General features: G+C 33.7%; 1 protein-coding gene and 1 pseudogene across 1 annotated transcript; one reads left to right on the plus strand and one right to left on the minus strand.

Moving 5' to 3' along the window:
• The first annotated feature begins 4473 nt into the window (after positions 1–4473).
• On the plus strand, positions 4474–5571 carry LOC110609700. The gene has a single exon (XM_021749473.2). It carries the CDS (start codon positions 4798–4800, stop codon positions 5386–5388), a length of 591 nt encoding a protein of 196 aa, XP_021605165.1. The 5' UTR covers positions 4474–4797; the 3' UTR covers positions 5389–5571.
• A 1056-nt stretch (positions 5572–6627) lies between these two features.
• On the minus strand, positions 6628–24162 carry LOC110608823 (annotated as a pseudogene).
• Between the last annotated feature and the right edge of the window lie 117 nt (positions 24163–24279).

Raw genomic sequence — 24279 nt, forward strand, 5'->3', positions numbered from 1 at the left:
ATGTATTCTAGAAATTAGAAGTACACCATGTACTATTTGGGTGTGTGATGAAATTCTGACGTGGTATGATGAATTATTGGTTGATTTGTCAAGCTTGACATTTGAAGCTGACAGTCCAAACTAGAACTCACATTTCTATGCCGCCATAGGATTCAGAAAATGTGAGCCATAGGACATCAAAATGTGGTCTCATTTCAAAGAATCACATCAGCAGCGAAGTGTTGCAACGCCTTTTAAGAATATCATGTTCATAATTGCATTGGATGTAGTTTTTTTGTTTTTTTCTCCCCCGGATAGTATCCTATATTTTTTATGCTACTGTAGTAATAATTGATGTAGTTCCTATCTAAAATACCTAAAAGTAGAGATCTAAAATCAGTAACCAAGACCTATTTGAGAGGTTTCAAAACCATATTATTCGGACTTGTGATAACTATTGGATGGTTTATCCATGGTCAATCACCTGGTTGTTTGCCCGCTTTACAGGTTGAGGAAGTTAAGAACAGGATCAATAATATTAGTTGATAAAGCTGTGTATTAATACTAGAGTACTGGGGGTGGAGGTATGAAGATGATGGTTCTCAGAAGATGAATATTGTTGTTAGTTTGACCTGTACGGCCTCAACAAAGGGAGGCAGATGAATTAGATTATGAAAATAAGATTCTTTTCTCGTGCTTTGCAACTAACCCATATATTATATGCATATGAATGAGTTGAGACTGAGATGGGAGAGGTGAAGCATAAGAGGAGCATTTCAATTATTTTGGAAATGGGACCCTTAATAATTTAATTTAAATTTATAAAAAATATTAAAATTTTGTTCATTTAATTACATTTTTTTATTGATTTTCTGCTATTAATAAAATTACTTATTTCTTCTAATTCAGTTAAATTATTTTTTAAAAAATAAATTTTATAAAAATGTTCTATTTAAACTAAAAACACCTAAATTTCAAATAGTTGAAGACACTAAGCTTACAATATATTTACACATTTAATATATCTTTTTGTGTAATCATCCTTGTGAATTGCATTTCTCAAAACTCAAGATCAACTGAGATTCTGTTGTCCCTCCTTGTCCACTGTCTAAGCAATAGTATTAACCCAACAAATTGGTTTTTCTTTTTAATTCAATTATTTTATTGGATGTATTTTTTTTCTTTCTTCTCCTTTACCCTTCTTCATATGTCTAATTTTAGTTTTATGAATTGATTACTATATAGAATTTTAAAAAGAAAATTTTGAGTATTAGGAGTTTGATTAAATCCATGGTAATACAAATTTTTTAAAAAATTATCAGGTTTCGAATTTAAATTTTAATAAAAATCTATACTACGAGCTAAATGTTTTTATAATTATTCGTATAAATTCATATTTATGATATATAAAAATTCACATTCAGACCATAATTATGGAGTTGGCTAAAAAATGTGAAATGGGGTATGAAAAATAGGAAATGTCATTACTTTTCTAAAGAAAATATAAAAGAAACTCAAGAAGAGAAAATAATTGAAATAGATTGGTCCAAATCTATAAATATTATTTAAAAAAATAAAGAAAAATTAAATGCGCGATTCACGTGCTTCGCACATGCGAGCAAGTATGGCGTGTCGGCTGAGCTGTATGCATCTACCCCTTTTATTTTTGGACCTTCCTTCTGCGCACGAGATATGCATGTGATCTGTTCCCCACTTCAGGTTTCACCATACTTGCAGTTAAAGAGGATTAAAAATTACAACAAAAAGATTTTTTAATATTTATTATTTTTTAATTAAATTTTTATTTTTATTTTTTTCCATTTCAGACTAAAGAAATGAAAGACAATGGATCTTTTGATTAGAATTAACCCATAAAAATGTATACATATAATTTGAATGGAGTAAAAAAAATATTATTTTAACTGACATAAAATAATAAAATATCAAAATATTTTAAATTTACTAATTCAATAGATTTAAAAAAAAAATTAGAGAGTTGAAAAATAAAAATATTTAAAATTTTAGAATTTTTAAAAACCTTACATTATCTCTAAAAACCTTTTTTTAATTAACTACATTATTTTAAAAATTAACATACATTACCATCACAAACTAATATTATTAAAGGAGGATGATGAAGCTTTTTTTTTTTAATTATATATTTTTTTATACTGACAATTGTTCTTCCACTCTCATGTGGGTTGCAATATTAATTAATTAATTAATTAATTAATTAAAATTATATCCATTTCAATTAAAGAAATGGATTTTGGAGCATAAAATATCTTAATTGTAATTTGATGGATTACAGATAATGACAACTCTTCAATTATATATGCTTATTCTATTATGGATAAATTAACATGCTTCAATTCTAGAATCAGAATCTCTTTTTTTTTTTAATTTTTTTTCTTTTATTTACGTACATCATAATCTTTTTTAATTTATGTTACATATATTTTCATCCTCATATTTATTTCTATCAATCTAGTTGTTAACTAAAGGAATAATAAAAGAATAAAAAGGATATAATAAAAAAATTTAGCAAAAAAATTTCATAATAATTAATAAAAGTTAGAGATGAAAGAGTCACAATAATTTATTATAAAAAATATTAAAAATTTTCTAACAACATAATAATAATAATGAATTCATCGAAATCCTATAAAAAAAACGGCCATCCGATTTGATCAGGTTGAAAAAGGTTTGACCTAGATAATGTATAAATCAAACTTTTTATACTTTTAACATATTCGAACTAATCTTATTGAGATTTAAAATAAAGTAAATCAATTTCTTTAAAGCGTTTAAAATTTTAATAAGAGTCATAATTATGTGTGTAATAACACTCATAAAAATGATACGCATGATGAACAGAATATGAGTCAAGCGATTCAGTATTTATTAGTCAACTGCCTACCATTAATGATCGTCTAACATACTTATCGTCAAGGACGGAAGGAAGGTACAGTAAGGGGCACGTGCCGTACCGGCGACCAGAAAATGTTTTGAAGGGGATGAAGGTGCTGTAGCGGCGCAGCCAGTGGTGCCGCAGCGGTGCAGCCGGTGGTGCCGCATCGATGCAGCCGATGCCCTACCAAAGGGAAGCTCATGGCTCCGCCACTGTTTATCGTGACACATTACGATTCAATTTAAAAAAAAATGTCTATCAAAATGTTAATCATAGTATAAATGCTCCTGAATGAATCAATTGAAGGACAGATTTTTAATGATTACTGATCCAAGCAACTCTTGATCCCTCTTTCAAACTTAAGCTTTTAGAAATTTTATTAACTCTCACTCCATCCAATCAAGTTTCCATATCCTTATTCCACCGGATCTGAGCATATCACTTTCCCTTTTTAATTGAAAAAAACATAGGCTAATAAACAAGAGGATATGATAAATTAAAATTTAAAGATATTTTTCATTTTTTTAAAAAAAGGGAGAAATAGACTAATAAACAAGAGGATATGACAAATTAAAACTTAAAGATATTTTTCATATTTTTTTTAAAAGGGAGAATTTCATTCTCGCTCAAAAGCAATGCATAGTTTGAATTCAGTTTGTCCAAATAAGTAAATTTGTCAAATATAGGAAATATTAAATCTTCAGATAATAACAAAATAATTTATTTTCATTTTTAATTTTAAATTTAAAAATAAAATATATTAGAATTTAAAAATATATATATTAATAAATTTATATATATAAATTTTAATAAAATAAAATCTTCAAAAATAACTCAAAGTGTCCCAACACTAAATTAATTTTTTTAAAAAATATTATTTATCAAACAAACCCTAAATAATAATTTAAATAAAATTTTACACTCAAAATCCACACAAAATGAGTTAAATAGAATGATAAGTTAATATGATATAATAATAAAAAAATATAAATCAAAATTATAAAGTGCATTATATATTTTAAAAAGGTAAAATGAGATAGGACGATGAATTTATTTTTTATAATTAAAAATTTTGAATTCGAGTTTTAATGAGTTAATATGTATCAATTAAATTATAATAAAAAAATTTATTAATTTTAACGGTCAATTATAATGGATCAGAACTTACTACGATAATAAACGTGATAAATTCATTACACACACAATAGATAAAAATTAAAAAAAAAAAAAATCTTTATGGAGGGTACCCAACAACCCATATGATAATAGTGTAGAGAAGGAGGAGACAGCAAATAATTTTACAGTGTAGGAGATAAAAACTAGGCATTTTTTGGTTGGTTGTGGAAATGTTCTAAGGGACCCTTTTATTAATTATTATTTATTATTATTATTATCATTATGAAGCTTAGCCTTTCTTTGAATTACGCAAACTCATAACTGCTACACAACAAAATACAGGTCGCACTTTCTGCTTGTTTAGGTTAATGTCTTGAATACTATTCAAGCAACTGAGCTCTCAATTGTCTTTGTTTTCTTCATTTAAGTCTTTTGTTGTTAACAGAAAAAGAAAAGGGAAAAATGTAGCCCTTTTTTATTTTTCTTCTAAAGGTATAAAACTTCATTCCAATTTCATATTTTGACAAAGTCAAGAAGCTCAAACACAGGCCAAAATCATTATCAAAAATCAATTTAAAAAAAAAAAAAAAACATAGCACATTCTCCTCGCTTATAAGGGGAAAAAAAATCGACTCTTTTTAACACCTTCTCTTGCTCTCTCTGTCTTCAATCTCTCTCTCTCTCTCTCTCTGTCTCTGTGGAACACATAGCACCAAGAAGATCACAAGAACATCAGCTGCTCCTGTCGTTAGCTACCTGTCTGAACTTGGAAGATCAAGAGGAAACGAAACATGGGTAATGGATACAATCACCATCAAAACATGCACCTTCATTACAAGTCTACATTCTTGCCCATGCTTTGTTCAAGACCTTCAATCAAAGATGTGGCTCTTCCCAAATTAGAAGATCGATCTATGTCCTTCTCCACTGACCCTTTATCTCCAAAGATCGGTTGCATGGGCCAAGTCAAGAGACACAACAACAAGATAGTCGGCATCCCATCTTCTAACAAGATCACCATCACCACCACCAGAAACGACACTCCTTCTTCTGTCGTTAAGTACTCTAAGCTAAAGAGGATCTTCTCTGCCAAGAATAGTTTCACTGCCTCCATACCAAATTCTACTTCTACTTCTTGTAGAAGAAGAGGAGTTAATGGTGCAAGAGGATCCAAGATTATTGCTGACAGTAAAGAGAATTCTGTTTCTATTAACATAGAAAATATGGATCCTCCTTTGCCTGTGATCAAGAAACTGCATAAACCAGCAGATGGAGAAGTGGACACTCTGTGGAAGAGGAGATCTGGTGGGGTTGCATTGAAAAATTTGCAGCTGCAAAAAATTCAACTTAACAGTCATAATATTGCACCAACTACTGTTTGATGAGCAACTTCAAAGGGTCAGGTGAGACAATGCATAGAAAATGTAAATTGGGTTTTATTTGATTGATCAAATTTTTGTGTTGTAAAAGAAATCAAAGGACGGCGATGTATCAAGAATGTATACGAGTATCTCTCTAAACTCTAAATGGTCATATAATAGAAATAGATCTAGCATATTACTTAATTTTTTTTTCTACTTTTTTTCTTTTTTCCTTCTTGATCGGAATTCTGGGTCAGATAATCTTCATTAGAGTTTTACTTTGTGTAGTCCATCCAGATCACAGAAATAATGACCATGGAGAAGCTCAGTGGTGCTTTTAGAGCATCATTTTACTTGAATTATATTGGCGGGTTTTAATTTCAGTTTGGCGGGTTTTAATTTCAGCTGATATTCTAAGCTTTAATCTTAATTTAATTTATAAATTGAAAATCATTGAAGTAACAAAAATTCATGACAATAAATATCAAACTCACCCAAAGTACAGCAGAATTGACTATTCATTAATTTGAGGATAGTATTTGACAAAATACCCCAACGAAAGATACACAGTCAATTGATGAGTTTAATGAATCACATTAACTTATAATTCAAGTTGAGTGATAATATTGAAATGAAACAATAAATTTAGTAATCACTAACGAAAGTAAAGCCCAAAATAGTAAATGGAGAGAAGGACCACACAGATTTTATTTTAAGAAAAATGCTATATTGTATAAGAGAAGGATTATAGAAAAAATAAATTTTTAATTACATAAATAATTAAAAATACATATATATATATATATAATACAGGTAAGATGGATAAGTATAAATCAAGCAGGAAAGTCAAGAAATTGACATCAAACGAGAAGTCATGAATGAAAAGCGAAATGGGAAAAAGAGGACAAGTAAGTATCGACACAATTATAGAAATCCAAAAGGCAAAAGGGAAAATTAGTGGACTAGTTTTAAGCAAGAATAATGGGAAAGATAATGCTTCGACAGAATTCACATATAGTTAAGCTACAGTGACTACAGTATTACTATTATTTTTATTTTTCTTTGGCAATAAATTTCAAGAGAAAAATGAGGTGAACTCTTTTTGGGTCTGGAGAACTCTGGCATTGCGGTGAATGTGACAGGCCAAGAGCCAATAAGTTGTGAGAAAATGTCGAACGATGGGGCTAGTAAGCTGTGATAGTTGCAAGCATGTCCAGTCCCAGACCCACAGAAATGGGCAAAAATTGGCGGTGGGCTTCAGATATTTAATGGCTTAAAATGTGAATTAGAAGAAAAATCATACAGCTTAGTCCTGCCTCAATGCTAAATAGAGTCCAAGAGAAAAAATAAATCTCGTGCTCGGGAATTACATGTGACGAGTAAAATCAGAAACAATGTCCCCAAGAATAACCTAATTTTCATTTTCTAAGAGCTACATTTATACAGGAAGAGGTACAAATCAAATTAAATTATATAGCAATCATCAGATCACAATCAACCCTGTTCTTTATAGGGAGTCCAGATCAATTTGCTAACATCAACCTCAGGACCGCCACTGCTGGCAGCTTTTAGATTACGATCCCAAACTTTGCATCTGCACAAATCACGTGCTGACCCTTTCTAGATTGAATTAATTCTGTTTGTCAAGTCTGAAGCAGGGGCAAAACCAAATTTCAATTTTAGGGAAACAAATACTCCCCCTATTTTATGATTATAAATTTAATTCAATTTTTTATTTTTTATAAGTTCTTTTTTAAAATATAGTTTATTTATTAATGTACTCATTTAAAATGTATTAAAAATAAAATTAATTAATTTTAAAATAATTTAATAAGTAAAATAATTTATTTCTAGTATATTGATATAATCTTATATATAATATATTGTGAAAAGACCAAACAATAATTATTTTTTTAAGTACATTATTTTTTTTACAAATATAGAAGTAGAACTAATCTATTTTAGTAAAAAAAAATCTTTTTTATAAAAAATAAAAAAATATAGTATAAAAATTAATGAAATTAAAAAAATATACATCCTTATAAAGAACTTAACATAATATTTTAATTGTTAATCTTATCAAAAATATATTCTCAAAAATATTTAACCAACTATTAATATTCAATTCTCTTATATAACCAATTATTCACCATTTCCATGTTAGCAAACTTTTTTTAATATAGATATGATTGGAATAGGTAATATCAAATACCACAATTATAAACTTATAAATTAAAAAGTATAAATCATTCTCATTTATTTCTTTTATTAATTTTTGATAATATCATTGACTTTGGTTACGTTTAAAAACTTTAGTTCAATTCTTATTAATATAAGTCCTTCATTTTGTAAGAAAAAAAAAAGCTTTTTTTCATTTTTTATTTTTTAAAAAGAAGATGGTCAAATATTAATTTTGAATTATAGAATTTAAAAAAATAAAGAAAAATTTTAAAATAAAAATAAATAAATTTAAGGTGGGTAATTACATAGGATAGGAGTGGCTTCGCCACTGCTCTGAAGGGTGGTCAAACTATCCTCTGCTTTGATGGCTGTCATGTCACAAAGCTCCTGCGAAAACATTGCAGGAAAATGTTAGCTAATGAATATAATTAAAAGTATTGCCAGAAACGTATGTAATATAGAGACGATATCTGCCCGCTAAAACTTGTGGTAAACCATGATGTAGCATTAAGGGATGCACAGTTCTTTTCCTATCCTGTAGCATCGGTAATTGCATACACATATACACACAAATACCCTACACAATCTACGCCATCAATGTAGAGTATTAGAAAACATTAAGGAATTAAAATATGCAAGCAACCCAAAGAAAATTCACAAGTAAACAAGAAGAAAACAAAAGGGAGGTGCATATGTGTTCGAAGAAACAACATCAGCTCCACCCCTAGACTTCACAGATAAGCGACTACTCTCCACTTGCAGGAAAAAAGAACCATGGGCAATTCCTGATGTTTTCTTGTCCCAGGTTATTTTACAGTCAGTCGGATAGAATTCCTCTTAGAAGCTAAAATTTTTTCTGTGATGGTACGGAAGTGAAAATAGATGACTCTTATCAACTTCCATGGATGTCTATACAAAACTAAACTTCCGAGGGGACAAATGAGTACTTGATAATGCATAATAACACTTAGTGATCATAACAAAGATGCATACCTTGATAGAAATATTGCCCTTGTGCTTTTTCAAGATGTCCAGAAGAACTTGGGTCTACTACCCTTTGGTAGCTCAACAACCCTAGGCCAGAAAGCGGACTTTCAGGTGTACCAACTTTACCTTCTTTCTTGGAAAGTTCATATGCTGCATGAGAAATAAAATCAGCAATCAAATAGATATACAAAAAAAGTCATTCATCAAAATTTTAAATTAACTACTCGAGGCATAGATTTTAGACTTTGGAATCGACACAAGACTGAAATGGTTGATTTGATTCCTTATAATAAGACCCAACACTGGCGCCCACTTCTAAAATAAAGCTTTTTCTTTTTTTATGGGCTCTAATCTTGACAGAATTCAGTGCCACTGCACAACTACTTGCAACGAATATACAACAGCGATGAGAAAAACTCCCTGCCCCGTTCAGAGATGTTAATTCTATTCACGGGGGATGATACATCATCTAAAACTGACCCCATCTCAGCATCATTCTGCCTTCTCTCTCTGCATAAATCAAATAACAGATAAATAGCATAGCACCTTGGCAGAAGGCAGTTATCCCCAACAGATGGCTGTCCATATCCCCCAACAGGTAGATGTCGATATCCCTGCTCAAATCAGAAACCCAGCATTTGCCTCCCATCTATCTGTGGTGTTCTAATGTTTCATTTGAACGTGCATCCTGGTTGATGTGCTCCTTTGGAAGACAATCAAAAGGAATATGAAAATACCCTATAGGTAACTGCTGATTCCTCATAGAAGCTTGATCTGACGTCATCACCAGCTCTTTCTCAAATGTCTCGAAATGCTGTGATTTGATATATCACGAAATAGATAAACAGGTTCACACAATAAAAATTCCCAGTGAAACCCAAAACCATGAAGCAAAGCATTTCCATACCTTTCTTGACTTTGAGCTCCATTCTCCATCATTCAATGGATTATGAGATGCAAGGGAAGCTCTAGCAGGGATTTGCTTGCCAGCAAATGATATTCTCTCCATAGGCCTTCGGGTAAAAAGGTGTTGGGATGTGGAGCTGTCATCTGTCTTTTAATCTGCATCCATAGCAACTTTAATTCGATGCCCAAACAAATAGTGCTGTCCGCTGTTACATCATCTGACCTTTGGATTGCATCACTGCAAGATTTATACCCATTTGTATTCCGTTTCAAGGATGCTGTAGCTGACTCTGAACTAACATGCGGAGGGAAAAAAGGACTATGAACAGGAACAGAACGAGCAACGTGGTCTCTTTTGCAAGCAAGTATGCTATGTGAGCAAAGAACCAAATCGTGCTACCAGAATAAATAAGGAAATAAGTGCCCACACCATATACTCATTGGAAATAGAACAGTATCTTCCAAAAAGAAAAATGTTCATAAGAAAATGTGCAGGATCCAAAAAGAGAAATATTAACAGAAATTCTTATCTCCATCTAAGAAGTTATCATGCAACCAAGCAAAAGCTGGCAGTCCACCAGAAGAAAATACAGGGAATTCTATTAGGGAAAACTGTTTACCAATTTATCAAGAGATTCCATTAGGTAAAATTTTTAGTCCAAAGTCCAAACAGTAAAAAAAACAAATCTTGAACATGCTTTCACGGGCCCATTTATGATGTGAAGGGAGAAAAGGATGATGAGCAGAAGAACCCAACTTAAGGGAGCATCACCTGTATCACCAGGTTCCAATCTGACTAGCGATGAGAACTCCAGAAGTGCAAATAACGAAGAAATGAAAAATGAATAAATGATTTGGACAGAATAAGAAAATACCAGGTAAGAATTAATTACAGTAAAAGCAAACAAATTGGCAACCAAAAAACACTATTAAACTGTTCAAGGCCGATCAAAGTACCTTAATGGTTTAACTTCTAATTAGATGATGAAACCGCCAAATACTAGCAGCAAACAGCTTGACAATATTAGAATCTAAAAAATCACTGGTTTGCAGCACTGCGAGGCCATTATCCAATTCCCCATGGATTACCAACAATATACCATAACAATTCAGCTATTGTGATTCAGTGAAAGTGGAACTTATTATAGTTGACTTGGCACATCTCTAAATTTAACAAGAAAAAAGGGAAGGAAAAAAAAATACAACTACTATATCAATTCTGTGAAGTGGTACCTTTATCTTTTCACATTTAATAATTCTCTCACAAAGAAGATGTAACCTCTCCAGTTCAACCTGCAAATAAGAGTTCAAAAGGAAAACAATTAGGCAACTCAAAATTCTGCCCCAAAGAGTATATAGCAAAGTATGGACACATTCCAAAACTTAATGGACAAAATCTAATGACACATACAACCTTATGCAAAAAATTGTTCATTTCAATTTTCAGTATTCAAAAAACAACATCTAATTTTATGTATTTCACAGATGATAATCTTGATATTGATGTGACAACACCTTAACTCAGCTTAACTTATCCATGGAACAAAGGAGGGGAGAGGGCTTAGGTTGTTGGCAGGAACAAGAAGATATTATCCTAAGATGAAGTTTTTAAAATAGAAAGAAAGAAAGAAACCTTAGTTTAATAACATCTACCTTCATAAACCTTGGCATAGAATAGGATAGACTGCAGCAAGCATTTCACAAGTAATAGACATCTGAAGGAAGACAAAATAATTAATTAGAGAACACTCATACCCTGATTCGCTTCATGCTCTTAAGCTCCTCGAGTCCTTGTTTTCTATTTTCAGCCTGCTTAAATCAAGCAACGTGAAATGATTACATCAGAAGAAGTTAGTTGTAAGGGCATAAAATATCCCACGCATAAAAATGCAGCTCAACCTTAGCCTTCTGTTCAAAGCCATGCCTTTCACAATATGCCTTGTGCCATTTTCCATTAAGGGACTTAATGTTCATGTGAAAACCTGCACTTCTAGCACAAGAGGAATGAAATGTGGTTTGACAGTGACTGTAGCTACACTGCAGAGTAAAATTGCAACAGATTATTATTATTCAGGCTGTAGAAAACATTACTCTACTGTTCAATCAAGCCAAATCTTACTGTTAAATTTGGAACAGGCCTAACTCACACCAAAAGCTAACTCAAGAGGAAAGGGTGCCTGTGGTCAAGCTAACTCAAGGGGAAATCAAGGGGAAAAAGTGTCTAAGATCCATATAAGAAGCGCATTATCCTCCTTTTGCCTTTGCCAAACCGATGTGAGATTCAACACTTTCCTCAAGCCCAATCCAAGACCACATTGGAGTGTGATACATTCATGGAAGCCCAACATCAATGGGAGGCTTTGGTACCATGTTAAATTTAGACCAGGTCTAACTTGCCCCAAAAGCTAGTTCAAGGGGAGAAGCGCCTACGGTTCATATAAGGGCACACTTCCCCTTTCCCAAACCGATGTTGAATTCAACACCTACCTTTATACAAAAACCACTTTTGCGTCGGCATATACAGCAAATGTCAATTCCCTTACCAACTCTCTCCTGGCATCCACACATAACAAGTAAAAAGTAAATGTTTAAAAAGATTACTTGCAAGAATAGTCATAGACTGCATGGACAGGAAGTAGCAAATCATACTAGTTATACTTGATCCAACTCTAAAAGTATTCAGGAACTAGTTATGTAAAACAAGTTAGCTTACACACCACTCCTCCAATGGGATTCACTTGTCCCCTTCGGAATGTTGGTTCAAACACCCACTACAAGACATTAGATGTAAACATAGCTCCTCATTGAAGATGAAGGAATAGAAGAGATATAAATCAGATGCCAAAAATTAAAATTCTACCTCTGCACACAAGGCATAGACCCATTGACCATCAGTAGATTTTCGAAAAGCACCAGTAGTTCCACCACATAGTGGTCACTGGGCAACAAAATGTGGCTTCTCCCAAAAATTGACAGAAACAGCTGCAGAGCATTTAGATGACAATAATTCTTCACATAATTCACAGTACCATGGACCTGTAGATTCCTTGACACTACAATAATATAACAGTGATAGAAACAGTGGAAGGAGAAAAGGAAAAAAGAAAAAAAAGCATAGTTCGGTCAGAAAACCTTGCAACTGGAACAGACTAAGATAGGGTTCAGAATTGTCTCAGATCGTCTGCAAATATCACAGGATCTAGGCTGCTCTCTAGAAAAATCTGAAACTGACTGAACAAAGTCAGAGTACTTCTCTGCATAGTTGTAAAATCTAGATTCAAATCAAGAATCAAAATCTTTATTTCATGAATCGGGAATCGAGAGTAGAATAGAATCGAATTGTAAGATTTGCTTAAAATTCCAAAAATCAATTAAAAATAATACATATTCTAAAAATTATATCATAATGACATATTTTGAAAAATATAGAATTATCATTTGTCTAATTAGAAATATTCTTCATAATAGAATACTATGTATGCATTATGTTATGTAATTTTATGTTATAAATTATGAACTTTAGAATTATAGACAATAGTCACATATACTGAAACTCTCATGTAAATTGGATCAAATAATTAAATAGTTAAAAAAGATGGCAGATTATAATATTATTAATATAAATTGTCATAACTTGACAACTATAATTAGTTAAGTAAATTAACTAAAAAGAAAGAAGAAAAAGAAAGAAGAGCGAGAGGAAAAAAAAATGGTTGGTTAAAGAAAAATAATTGAGGGGTTTTATATACACTTTTTTATAGCAAAAATGAACAAGATCTTAAATTTTGAAAATATAAGATCCAACAAACTCTTTATAACTAATTGAATCGAGTGAAAATTCAATCGATTCATATTGATTTACTTGATTTAGGTTGAGTCACAATTCATCTACCCTATAGATTTGAATTGCTAAGCTATAGAATCGAATCGAGAATCATAAGATCCGAATCAAGAATCATAAGATTCAAGTACATTTAAGATTCACCCTGTAGATTCAAATTGATTTGAACCGTAAGATTCAAATAGAGAATCGTAAGATTCTAACAACAGTGCTTCTTTGATGAATTCCTTGTAACAGCCACCCTTGAAAGTGTCTCTTTTGGACAAGGCATTGGCAGAGAAGAAATGCCAGCCATCCCATTAGAAATATTAAATTTCTGTGAAGAAGGAAAAGAATGTGAAATAATTGATTCTACAGCAAACGTTCGGTCAGTTTTTCTCACAGAAAAAGCGAGAAAACAATTTGGACATAGTAAGAACCTGCTGATGATTAGAGTCATCATACGAGTCTTTCCTAAATGATGAAATCCTAGAAGAAGCTGCAGCAGCCGCAAATCCTAGAAGAAGCTAGCTGCTAGCACACCCTGGGCTTCTTAATGTTTTCTTTCTTTCCTGCCCTGCTTCTTTGCTTCTCTAAGCTCAATAAGATACTTGCTAACAAGCACTGCATCCCATGTTTGGGCCCCGGTTGGGTCAATCTCCTGTTGTAGGCTCCTAGCAACCTTAAAAATTAAATTATCTGCAAGGACAATTACCACAAAAACAAGTATTAGAGCTATATATCCATTTCACACGACAAAACGCACAACATTTCCGGAGATGGAAAGTAAGAACGAGACCAGTGAAGTGTTCTCTTGCAACTGCATTACAAAGTAGCCTAAGCTGAAAATAAATTATCTCTCCTTTGACTTCATCTGCCGAACATAGTTTGCAATCTCCCATTTTCTCAGCCTTCAACAGCTGTTCTCTATTTACTTCATCAGATTTGTACAAGTCATTGCACATTGAATGTATATTCTGGTGATCACAGCAGACACCAGCATTGGAAGAAGCCTCCAGACTAGAGGTTTCTCCCAGCCTCAAACCTGCTCAAGTGAATATGTATGGAATCTACAAATCAAGGGATGCCGTTAACAGGAAAATCTTTACCATCAAACTTATATGCTGTGCTATTTCTACCTTCCAACCCACAAACATTGCCTTCTAAGAAGAGCTCATTCTGCAACTGCAACAGTTTGTTATGGATATATGGGTGCACATATGAATGTGAAGATTCCTCCCTTTTTCTGCAGCCACAAATGTAACAATTCAGACAAGTTCTCATAATAATCACAATATTTTATCGATGTAAAAGTATTTAAAAAAAAAAAAAACAAATAAGCACTATGCAGCAGAGCTTCCTATACAGATCATATAAAAAAACATATATAAGATCAGGCAGCACAGGACTCCTATCTGAATAACCAAGATTAGCATGATCCGCAATATTTGAAGTATCCCTCTTGGGAACAGCAACATGCATTGATCCAACCTTTTCAGGAGTGCAACCTGACGTATCATCTGAATTGCATAGGCAACATACATGCTACTTGTTTAAAATGAAACCAAAAGTAGCTACATTGTGGATACGACAAAATACAAATAGCCTAATAGGCCATACAATATGAACTATAATAGATCTCATAAGGCTGCCATAAAACAAATGAAACCCATTGCCTTATGTCATTCAGCATGTATCTGAGCAACAAAGATGAAATTCAAAATTGGTGATATGCTTCTAATATGTAACACTCTTTTTTTATGAATACAACAGGTAGAAGCTGAGTGTGCTCAGACCTCCCTCATAATATATCTTAATTTCCCATCAATTATCATATTTCATTTCCTCTTTATTTACTATGGGTGTGCAGATATTGGTTTTAACTAAAAACTCTACTGAACTGATTTAATTCAGTTTTTTCATAGATCAGTTACTTTTCAGTTAGTATTTTTTTGAAAAAATTGTCTTTGTTTTCAGTTATTTTGATGAAAAATTGAAATAACCAAAACTTACTGATGTATCCTTATCCGATGCACTGCCTTTTTAAGCTAGGTATAGTACATAAGCATAATCTTTCCACCCAGCAGCCACCCTCACTTATTTACCCTCTGTTTTCTCTCACAGAGGATGAAGCAGCCTCCTCCTTTCTTGGTTCTTCATCCCTTCTTTCATGGAGTCTGGTACCTGGTGCCCTGTTGCATAGCAGATCCATCATCCATTGATTTACAGTTGTTGATTTCTGTGGTTGTAGTGTCCTCTTGATCCCTCTCACAGTGCTGATTCTTTATTTCAGACCCACAACATTCAGTCATTCACCCAAGATTCTTGATTTCAGATCCATGTTTGATTATCATCTAAACTTCTCATCAGATAGTTTCAGTTTGATTGTGTTATTTTCTTTTATTGTCTTTGAGTTTTCTTTAATAGTTGAATGAGTTAGTTAGGGTTTTTCAAGTTTGTGTTGCATTTAATTGACTGGGTTGTTATTGAAGTTAAATTTCTTTGTTATTTTTCTGCTTTGAATGGCTTGTCCTGTTGATGCGTTTAAGATTTGGAAAAGTTAGCTCTGTATTATGGACTGGAGAAGTGGCTGGAGCCAATTGAACTGAACCCTTTTTTTAGTTAGGTTTGATTAAGTTTTACTACTAGTTCAGCTCGGTTCTGTCTAAAAATAATAGGTTTGTTTGCAGACCAATTACTCAGCCCTATTATTCACATCTATAACCCCCGCTGTTGTTGCTTTGACAACATTGGTGGGCTATTTCATAAAAATAAAATTACCCTTGGGTTCTCTAAATTCACAACGAAAGAAGAATAGAGAACCAACAAGCAATACCCACAAACAACGCATAAAACAACTAATATCGAACATAAAGGCATTAGGTCAAAAAGATAATTTAGAAAAAGCATACCTTCAGATTTTGAAAAATGTGTAACCAAAGAGTCTTGAAACACATCAAGGTTGATTGCTTTCCACACAAGTAGAAGAAGAAAATAGAAAATCAAAACATTGGCAACAGAAGAGCCGGAGGAAATACATAGGGGAGTAATATAACAAAATAAAGAATAAGAACCTAAAGTTGACCACAAGCAAATGCTTTCAATCCTACCCCAGAAATATAACTTAATGCCAGATAGACCTTCCTCAGCCCAACTTTTCACTATCACTAAAATCAATACAAAACCTCCCTGAAACTATGCAGAGAGACATAAAACAAGTAGCAAATCAAGCAGGCTATCCAACTCATGTGAAACAACCTCCCATGACAAACCAAGAAACCATAATAAATAAATAAAATAAAATAAAAAAAGATAAAATACTCCATGAAGTAAAGGAAAGCTTCCATGCAAGAACTCTAACCCAAAGTTTTATTGAGGTTCTAAACTACTGACTATACAACAACCTGAAAACTATTTAGAAACAGTTTGTTTTCCTTTGTTTTTTCTTCTATAATAGACAATAAAATTTCCCAAGGTTACTTCCATTTATCAGAAAGGAGCTTTTTTCTTCTTAGGGAAATTATTAAGAGAACACAAAAGCTTGTTTTTAGTATAAAGTATGCATATGCAAATACACCCCTTATACAGATGTGGTTTCATGACTAAACATTCCACAACCATTGAATACTCACAAAACACCATCAACAGTTAACAATAATGCAACATGTGCATCTATAAGGCATATATATATATATATATATATATATATATTATATAAGCAGAAAATGACCATTTGGTACCAACTGCCTTGACTCCAATCATGATTCACCCATTTATGCCCAAGCAGTAGAACTTGTGGTCTAGCTTAACAAGCAAAAGATGGCCAATACCACATATCTCAGAAGAGTGAAGTGTGAGCAAAGCACAGAACACACCAGGAGAAAAGGGGAATAGCTTGAATTACGCAAAATATAACAGCAAAAGGGAAAATCTCAAGTTCCAGTTTATAGGCCTCAATCATCATCTTTGAAATGGCACAAAAAGCATATATTCCTCTACTGGGGAAACATTTCAAACCATTTTACATACTGAGAAACCACGAATAAATCATTGAGATCAAACCGATGGAAGCAGAAATGAACAACCGCTTTACAAACATTAGGTGAGGGAAGATTATAGACGCTATAACTTAGAGGTTTCAACGCCATGCTCAACGAATCAAAAAACCATGCTCCAGAGTCTACCAAGTCTGATTTACCATATGAAACCTAAAACTACAACAGATCAACTTCCATTTTATAAAGAACAAAACAACAGAAATGCTCCTAAGGACAGTTTTGCAAAACTTAAAATTTATGATATGACAGATCATTACTGTTCGCTTTTCTAAATGAGAAGCCTTCTGGAGGATGACACTTGAGAGGCCAAGTTTCATAGGAAGAAAGGTACCTGGTCAAAACAGCTTGAAACCAACTTTCCAAAGCCAAAATAATTCTATACCTACAATATTCAGGACACATGATATCAAAAATAAGATTTGTTTTTGCTCTCAATACAAATAAAATTTTAATAAGAGAAAATATTGTCATTACAAACAATTTTCAGTTCACATTTTTTTATTTGGTCAGAAAGAAACATTAGATTTTGTTTCTGTGTCACGTTTATGTACTACTTGTACAAGAAACACAGGCAGAAGATGAAAATCTAAGTTGAGACTTAAGTGAAGAAAAGTTGACAGCAAAAAGAAGTACAAAATAATATGCTTTTTCATCTATGATCACCTTTGAAATGAATTACTTGTACAAGAAATCAAGAACTACATGCCACTGACAGAGGATGACACTGATTCTAAGTTAAGACTTGAGATTGTCAAACAAAAGGTTGAGCAAAAAAGGCACAAACGACATCTGCTTTGTCAAGATCACATATTTACATTTTATTGAGCTAGAAAGCAAGCACCTAAGGAGAAGGGGAAAAGGGGAGTCCAACATAAATTCAGTTCACATCCCACACAACAAAGAGTTACCTACAGAGAAGATAAAACAATAGTAACACTTGCCCTATGAACTAGGGACAATGTATATCAATGTGATAAGATTACCTCTTCAACAGGTATAGATACTGCACTCAGAATTTTCTGGTCCTTCTCTGGCAAGTTGATTAACTTTAACCTCATTCATCAACGTCCCACTGTCAATTGAGAATTCCTCGGATGAACAAATTATTTTGTTATCCACCAAAATTCTAATGCTGCTTTTCGTTCTTCTCCATGGAGGAACTGACTCTTAACAGCAACAGGATCAGTGATATCAGAGTCCAATACTGTTACACAATCAGAACAATCAGTAGCTGCCAACTCATCCTTTAAAAGATTGTGGATTTTAGTTTAACTTTAAAATTTTTGTGCATAGTACCCATATAAGCATGATTTTTAAACCATTTAACTATTTTGCATTGCAAGTTGGGCACCAAATTGTCTTCCTGCAGAAAAAAGGACTAACGAAGTCAGAAGAGAGCAATGAATATCTGTTTTTCCTTTCTTTTTTTTTTTGTGACCTGAAAATGATTACAATCTACAAAGCAAATTTGACCATTACAGCAAGTGCTGAAAGTAAGGAATCTGCTGAGATGCCAATCTCCAGAGCTACATCTTTCATGTTGACTTTTTCTCTACCAATTAACTGCATCATTACAGATGTATGCCTCAAATTCAGAGAGCAGATATAACACTGGGTAGAAACTACTGAATAGAGACAACTGATTAATATATAACTACTGATTCACTCAAGCTGAAATACATGTATGCACCCAAGTCACACACAAGCATGCAAATATTTTTTTTAGTACCTTCTTCAAAATCAGAGCAAGATTAAGTGAATCATAAAGGTTTGGATCCGTGTTGTCACTTCTCCCAGGTATGCACATGTTATTAATTTGATCCCCATTTGGACATTCTGATATAAACATGCCATTTAACTTGGAATCAGATAACTCAAATTCTTGTGATTCACTATCGCCAGATTTATCAGAAATAAAATCCGGCTTCTACGTGGACTGCAACTTCATCTCCATTGAGGCCAGCTTTTAACTTGTTTTGCTTTTCTGTCAAAAGTTTTGATGGAATACAGTTGGCAGTGGATGAATCACTTCTCCTAGCCACAAAAGAATCTCCAAATTGAGGGTTACCTCTAACATCAGGAAATTCTGATTGCTTTGAACAAAAGGCCCATAACTCAACCTGTAGGATCATACAAAACCAAGACATAAAATCAGAAACCTTTAGAGGTCACAACATGAAGTTACTTGTGTACTTCTAACATCAGCTTTAATACAGGAGAAAGGTGACAAATTCTGACTGTACAGAGCAAAGAAAAAAATCTTACATTTTCAGATCCACAATTTTCCCAAACCTCCAGTCTGTGTCTCGCCTCTCTAGCACATATAGGATGAAATGCAGTTCTACAAGTACCTGAATAAACCAACCAGCAAAGCAATATCCACATGCATAATCCAAAATGGCAACAACAGGAAAGTAGCAATTACCAAAGGGAGAAATTTGTTAAATCCCCATTACAAAGAGTGGCTTGGAAGATAGTGAAAATTAAATGCAGGGCCTGCTCAAGAATATTCACTCTTATTCATAAATTTACTTCAATTTTCTTTGCCAAATCTCATTGAAGAGTTCATATCATCAGGGAATTTAGATTAATGTAAATGCAACTACACCAGCAGCCAAAACCACAACATCCTCAGCTGGGATAGCAAAATGACCCAAGACAACCTGATTGACCCATCAATTTGAACACATAGAGAGGGAAAAGGAGGAGAGAAAGCAGGGAAATGGAACTTATTAAGGGGCACTGGCAATTAAAAGGGTCTAGATATAAGAGCGCAACATTTATGCAGGAAAAGGATAGCAAGAACATGAATTACAAAAGGCAAACAAAAATATGGCAGCAAGATGAGTTGGGAATATATTACAATAGAGTACAAAACAAAATCTCAATCCCAAAATGTATTGAGCAGTGCCATTAAAGGTACAACCAGAGAACAATTTAGCATATTTCCTAAGTGGAAAATCGTAGCTACACCTATCAGAGCTTTTGCATAATCAAAATACCATGAAGCCTTAACAAATCATGGTTTCACAATATACGTAGAAAAATGATCAGAGGCTTATAAGAGATGCTAATGAACATCCGTCCCATGGCAGCATGTCAGGGAGTAAACAAACTAAGCCAATTATAACTAATACTTGAAACAGAAGGAACAACTAATATAAAGAAACCTCTCACTCAACTCAATCACCATTTACTTTGCTAACGATTGCAGCAAATGATCTTTTGGATGTTTAGACTTCAGAATGACTAAAGTATTCATTTGGATTCATACTTTAGAAGTCTTTTTTTATTCTAGCTAAAATGTTTAGAATTCACACAGTTTAAAATCCTTTGGATGTTCAGCAAGGGGTCATTTATGACATGCATTAAACTCATCTCTTCTTATTAACATTCATAAATTGGTCTCTAAACACATGGACAATGACTAAAGTATTCTACCGCGACCCATTACAACAATGCTTCACAAGCAACTGAGTATAAATCGACATGTAAATTTCCCAAATTATCACATATTTGAAAGAATAATAAGTATCCAAAGTGATCTACCAAGAAGACAATGTCGAGTGTTGACAAATGAAATTTGTAGTCCATAAATTGGTATCTATTCCAAATTTACATAAACTATCACCATATAAGTTAAAGGAGAAATTAAACAGCCTGTCTGTTCTTTGAACTATTTCAAACCCCAGCTCCCTATACCGTCAACCCTCGAGAATCACCCCCATAGAATACTTTAATTATTAAAATATTAAAGATGTTTTTAAAAAAAATGTATGAAGTCAACAATGCATGCACTTGGTACATCAGCAGACACCAACAACTGAGAAGACAAACAATCACAAGTGTCATAAAAAGTTAGCATGAATAAACAAAGAGCGGTTTACAGCAAAACAATTCCCTCCATTCGTAAACATAGAAGGATAAAAACATAAAAAATGATTTTTTATAAAAAGAAACAGCATCACAAAGCGATATTGCACACTTGTAGTTACAGGGAAGTTACAAAAGCAACAGCTAAGACCAAAACAAAAGAATAACGAGATTGATGTCTCACCTTGTGCTTGCACAAGAAATGGGTATCAGATCAAATATAGTCCGAAGTGTTATAGAGTAAAAGCGCTGTACAATGGTTTTTACATGCCTCCAAATAGACAAACATTTGGTTATCCAGATTATTACAATTAAATTTCAAATTGCAATAAAATTTGGAATTATCAAACAGTGGATTGTACCCAGTAAAGACTACAATTACTTCTATTCATCCCCTTAAGCAACTAACTGCACATTCAACAGCCAAGACCAGGAAGCACAAAATTAAAAATGAATGATCTCCCTTTACTACCTAAAATCAGGTTTAACCAATTTCATTCTTTGATATATATTCTGATACCAAAGAGAACATTGATATCATCCTTCAGTTTATGCTTGATGAGAATAAAGTGGATTTAGGGAACAAAACAACAATTGAACCACATAACACCAGATAACGTAAATGAATTCATTTTGCATTTATTATCAGCAAATTGCAAGCCAGTGTAGTGTACCACCAAGAAAAATATACACAACTGGACAAAACAATGAAGCAACAATGCATACCATGACTGCAATGAACACAAGCACCACACTTCAACTTGCATAGTTTGCATAACAATTTCCTCCTTGTTCCCTTTATTGCTTTTACATTCATAATAGGTTCCATTTTCTTTAAGTCCTCTATGTATACCTCAGGCATCCACAGAGAACAAAACAAGTGTGCAAACTGAACAACAGACCCACTACTTTCTACACCATCTACATCAACAGGTTTCAAAGCACCATCCTTCTTCGGGCAAAGCAAGCAAGCTTGCTTCACTGAATCCTCACTATCAGTCTTATACTTGCACCGAGAACATGGCCAAGACTCCATTACATCCCCTTGCACACCATAACAGTTGAGATGAACAGCAACCTTACAAGAAGAGCAAACAATCATTTGGTTCTATTCATTGCCCGATTCACCCTTGCAGCAAAAATCACATAATGATGAATTTCTTTCACAAGGTGAACCAATCAAAACTTTTTCCAACCTTGCATTAATACCTAAAAGCTTCCGCTCCTTGGATGGCCGCTCAGAGGTCAACATAATCCTACTCCTACAACCTAAAAGCCACTCTAAACCACCACATAAATCTAAAACGGAGTAAACTTTTCCTTCCTCCTGAGACAAACACTCGGCTCTGCCACTCTGAGCTCCCACACTGTCAATTTGCATGGTTACGTCATTTACATGGGCATTTCTGTTTCCACAATTCACTGTGACATTGTTATCCACGACCTGATTTGCATGTGCATTTCCCTTCTCACAATTTATAATCACGTCCGTATCCAAGCTCTCTGGGTCATCCCTTGTTTCTCATTTCCAATGTAAGGAATCAAAAAACACTTACTAGCAGCTAAAGACCTGATTGAAGAAGATAGCTCGAACAAAGAATCAATATCCGGCAGTGCCAAGTGCCTAAAGTACTCTTCAGTTTCAACCCAAATATTCCCTCCCTTGGACCGCTCGCTCGCCCTCGAAGACTTTTTATCTGCACCAGAATGTGACTTCTCATGCCTTCTTCTACTATACGATTGCTTCAATAAACAGGCCAATCCACTAGGCAAAGTACACACACTTGAACTACCACCTGAAGTGGTGGGGACATCAAATGGGAACGCTCGTTTAGAGCTTTGCGTGCCTGAGAGAAAAAAATCAACGTCAAATGAAGTCGGCTTTTTTTTTGTTGCTAGAGAAATTTCACGTCGAGTCGCCGGAACCCTCGAAATCAGGCGGCAAAGCTTCTCTTCAGTGCCACAACCTCCGGCTGGACCTCTACCCATTATCTTTTCGCCAGGGGCATCGGCCACCGGTCATCTCAAACACCAGTCACCAGCACCACTTAAACCGCCCCCCCCCCCCCCACCACCACCTTCGCATTCCATGATGGAAATCCTAACGCTAATCCTAATTCCAAGTTAGCTCCGGTTCAAAATCCACCTGCAGAGAAAACTCCTAAATTTCCAAACGTACAATTAATCCTAACCCTAATCCTTATGTAGCTCACTAGTGGTGTTTCAGTCTTCACGTGCACGCAGATGGAGGGAAAATAAAGAGGGTAAAACTAATGTTAGTGTTTCAGTTCTTCAGGTTCGTGATGTTGGGACCTCGTTTTCACGAGTTCTCTTTTTTTTTTACATTTATTATTTTGTTTTTTCCTGTAGTTAGACTTTGCTTTCCAAGCACAGATGGAGGGAGAGATTCACGTTTTTTTGCAGGCCATGGTTTGTTTTTGAAAATTTCATTTTATATACAGGGGTTTCGATACTATGTTTTCGTATTCGTGCGGTTGCTATTATGTTGCATGTGGCTTCTTTTTACGGGCCCCACTGTTGCTGTGTTGACAAAAAAAATTTCACTTCCATTTTAGATATTTTTTCAATATTACGGTCAGGTTTGTGGTTTTTTTTTAAATTGAAAAACTAAAACGAACTTTCTTTAACAAAAAAATTAACAGCTGGAATTGTGCAAATAGCATCCTAAAACGAACGAGACTTCAAAACCAATACAATTGCGAACAATATTACATCACCTTTAAAAATAAAACCCTTAGTAATGGCGATCGACGTAGCTTTATGGCATGCAAAACTTTCAGGAACAAGCGGATCATCTACGTGATTGAAGGGTATACGAAGAAGCTTGAAGCTAAAGAGATACTCTACTATAGCAGGCTTTCTGGTGTGCTGCTCTAAGATCTTCAAAGCGGTGACGTGTATTAACAATCACCTTACAACGAAGATCAGCAAACAAAGCAGCACATGCATTAGCTTCCAAAGCCACAAAACAAAGACCTGCATTTTATCCACTTTAATCTAAATTCATCACGTGTAGTTTATGTTTAAATTCTCTGTTTTTCTAGAGAGGGAGAGAGGGAAAACGAC

Source organism: Manihot esculenta, chromosome 2, assembly GCF_001659605.2.
Source record: "Manihot esculenta cultivar AM560-2 chromosome 2, M.esculenta_v8, whole genome shotgun sequence".
NCBI lineage: Eukaryota > Viridiplantae > Streptophyta > Magnoliopsida > Malpighiales > Euphorbiaceae > Manihot > Manihot esculenta.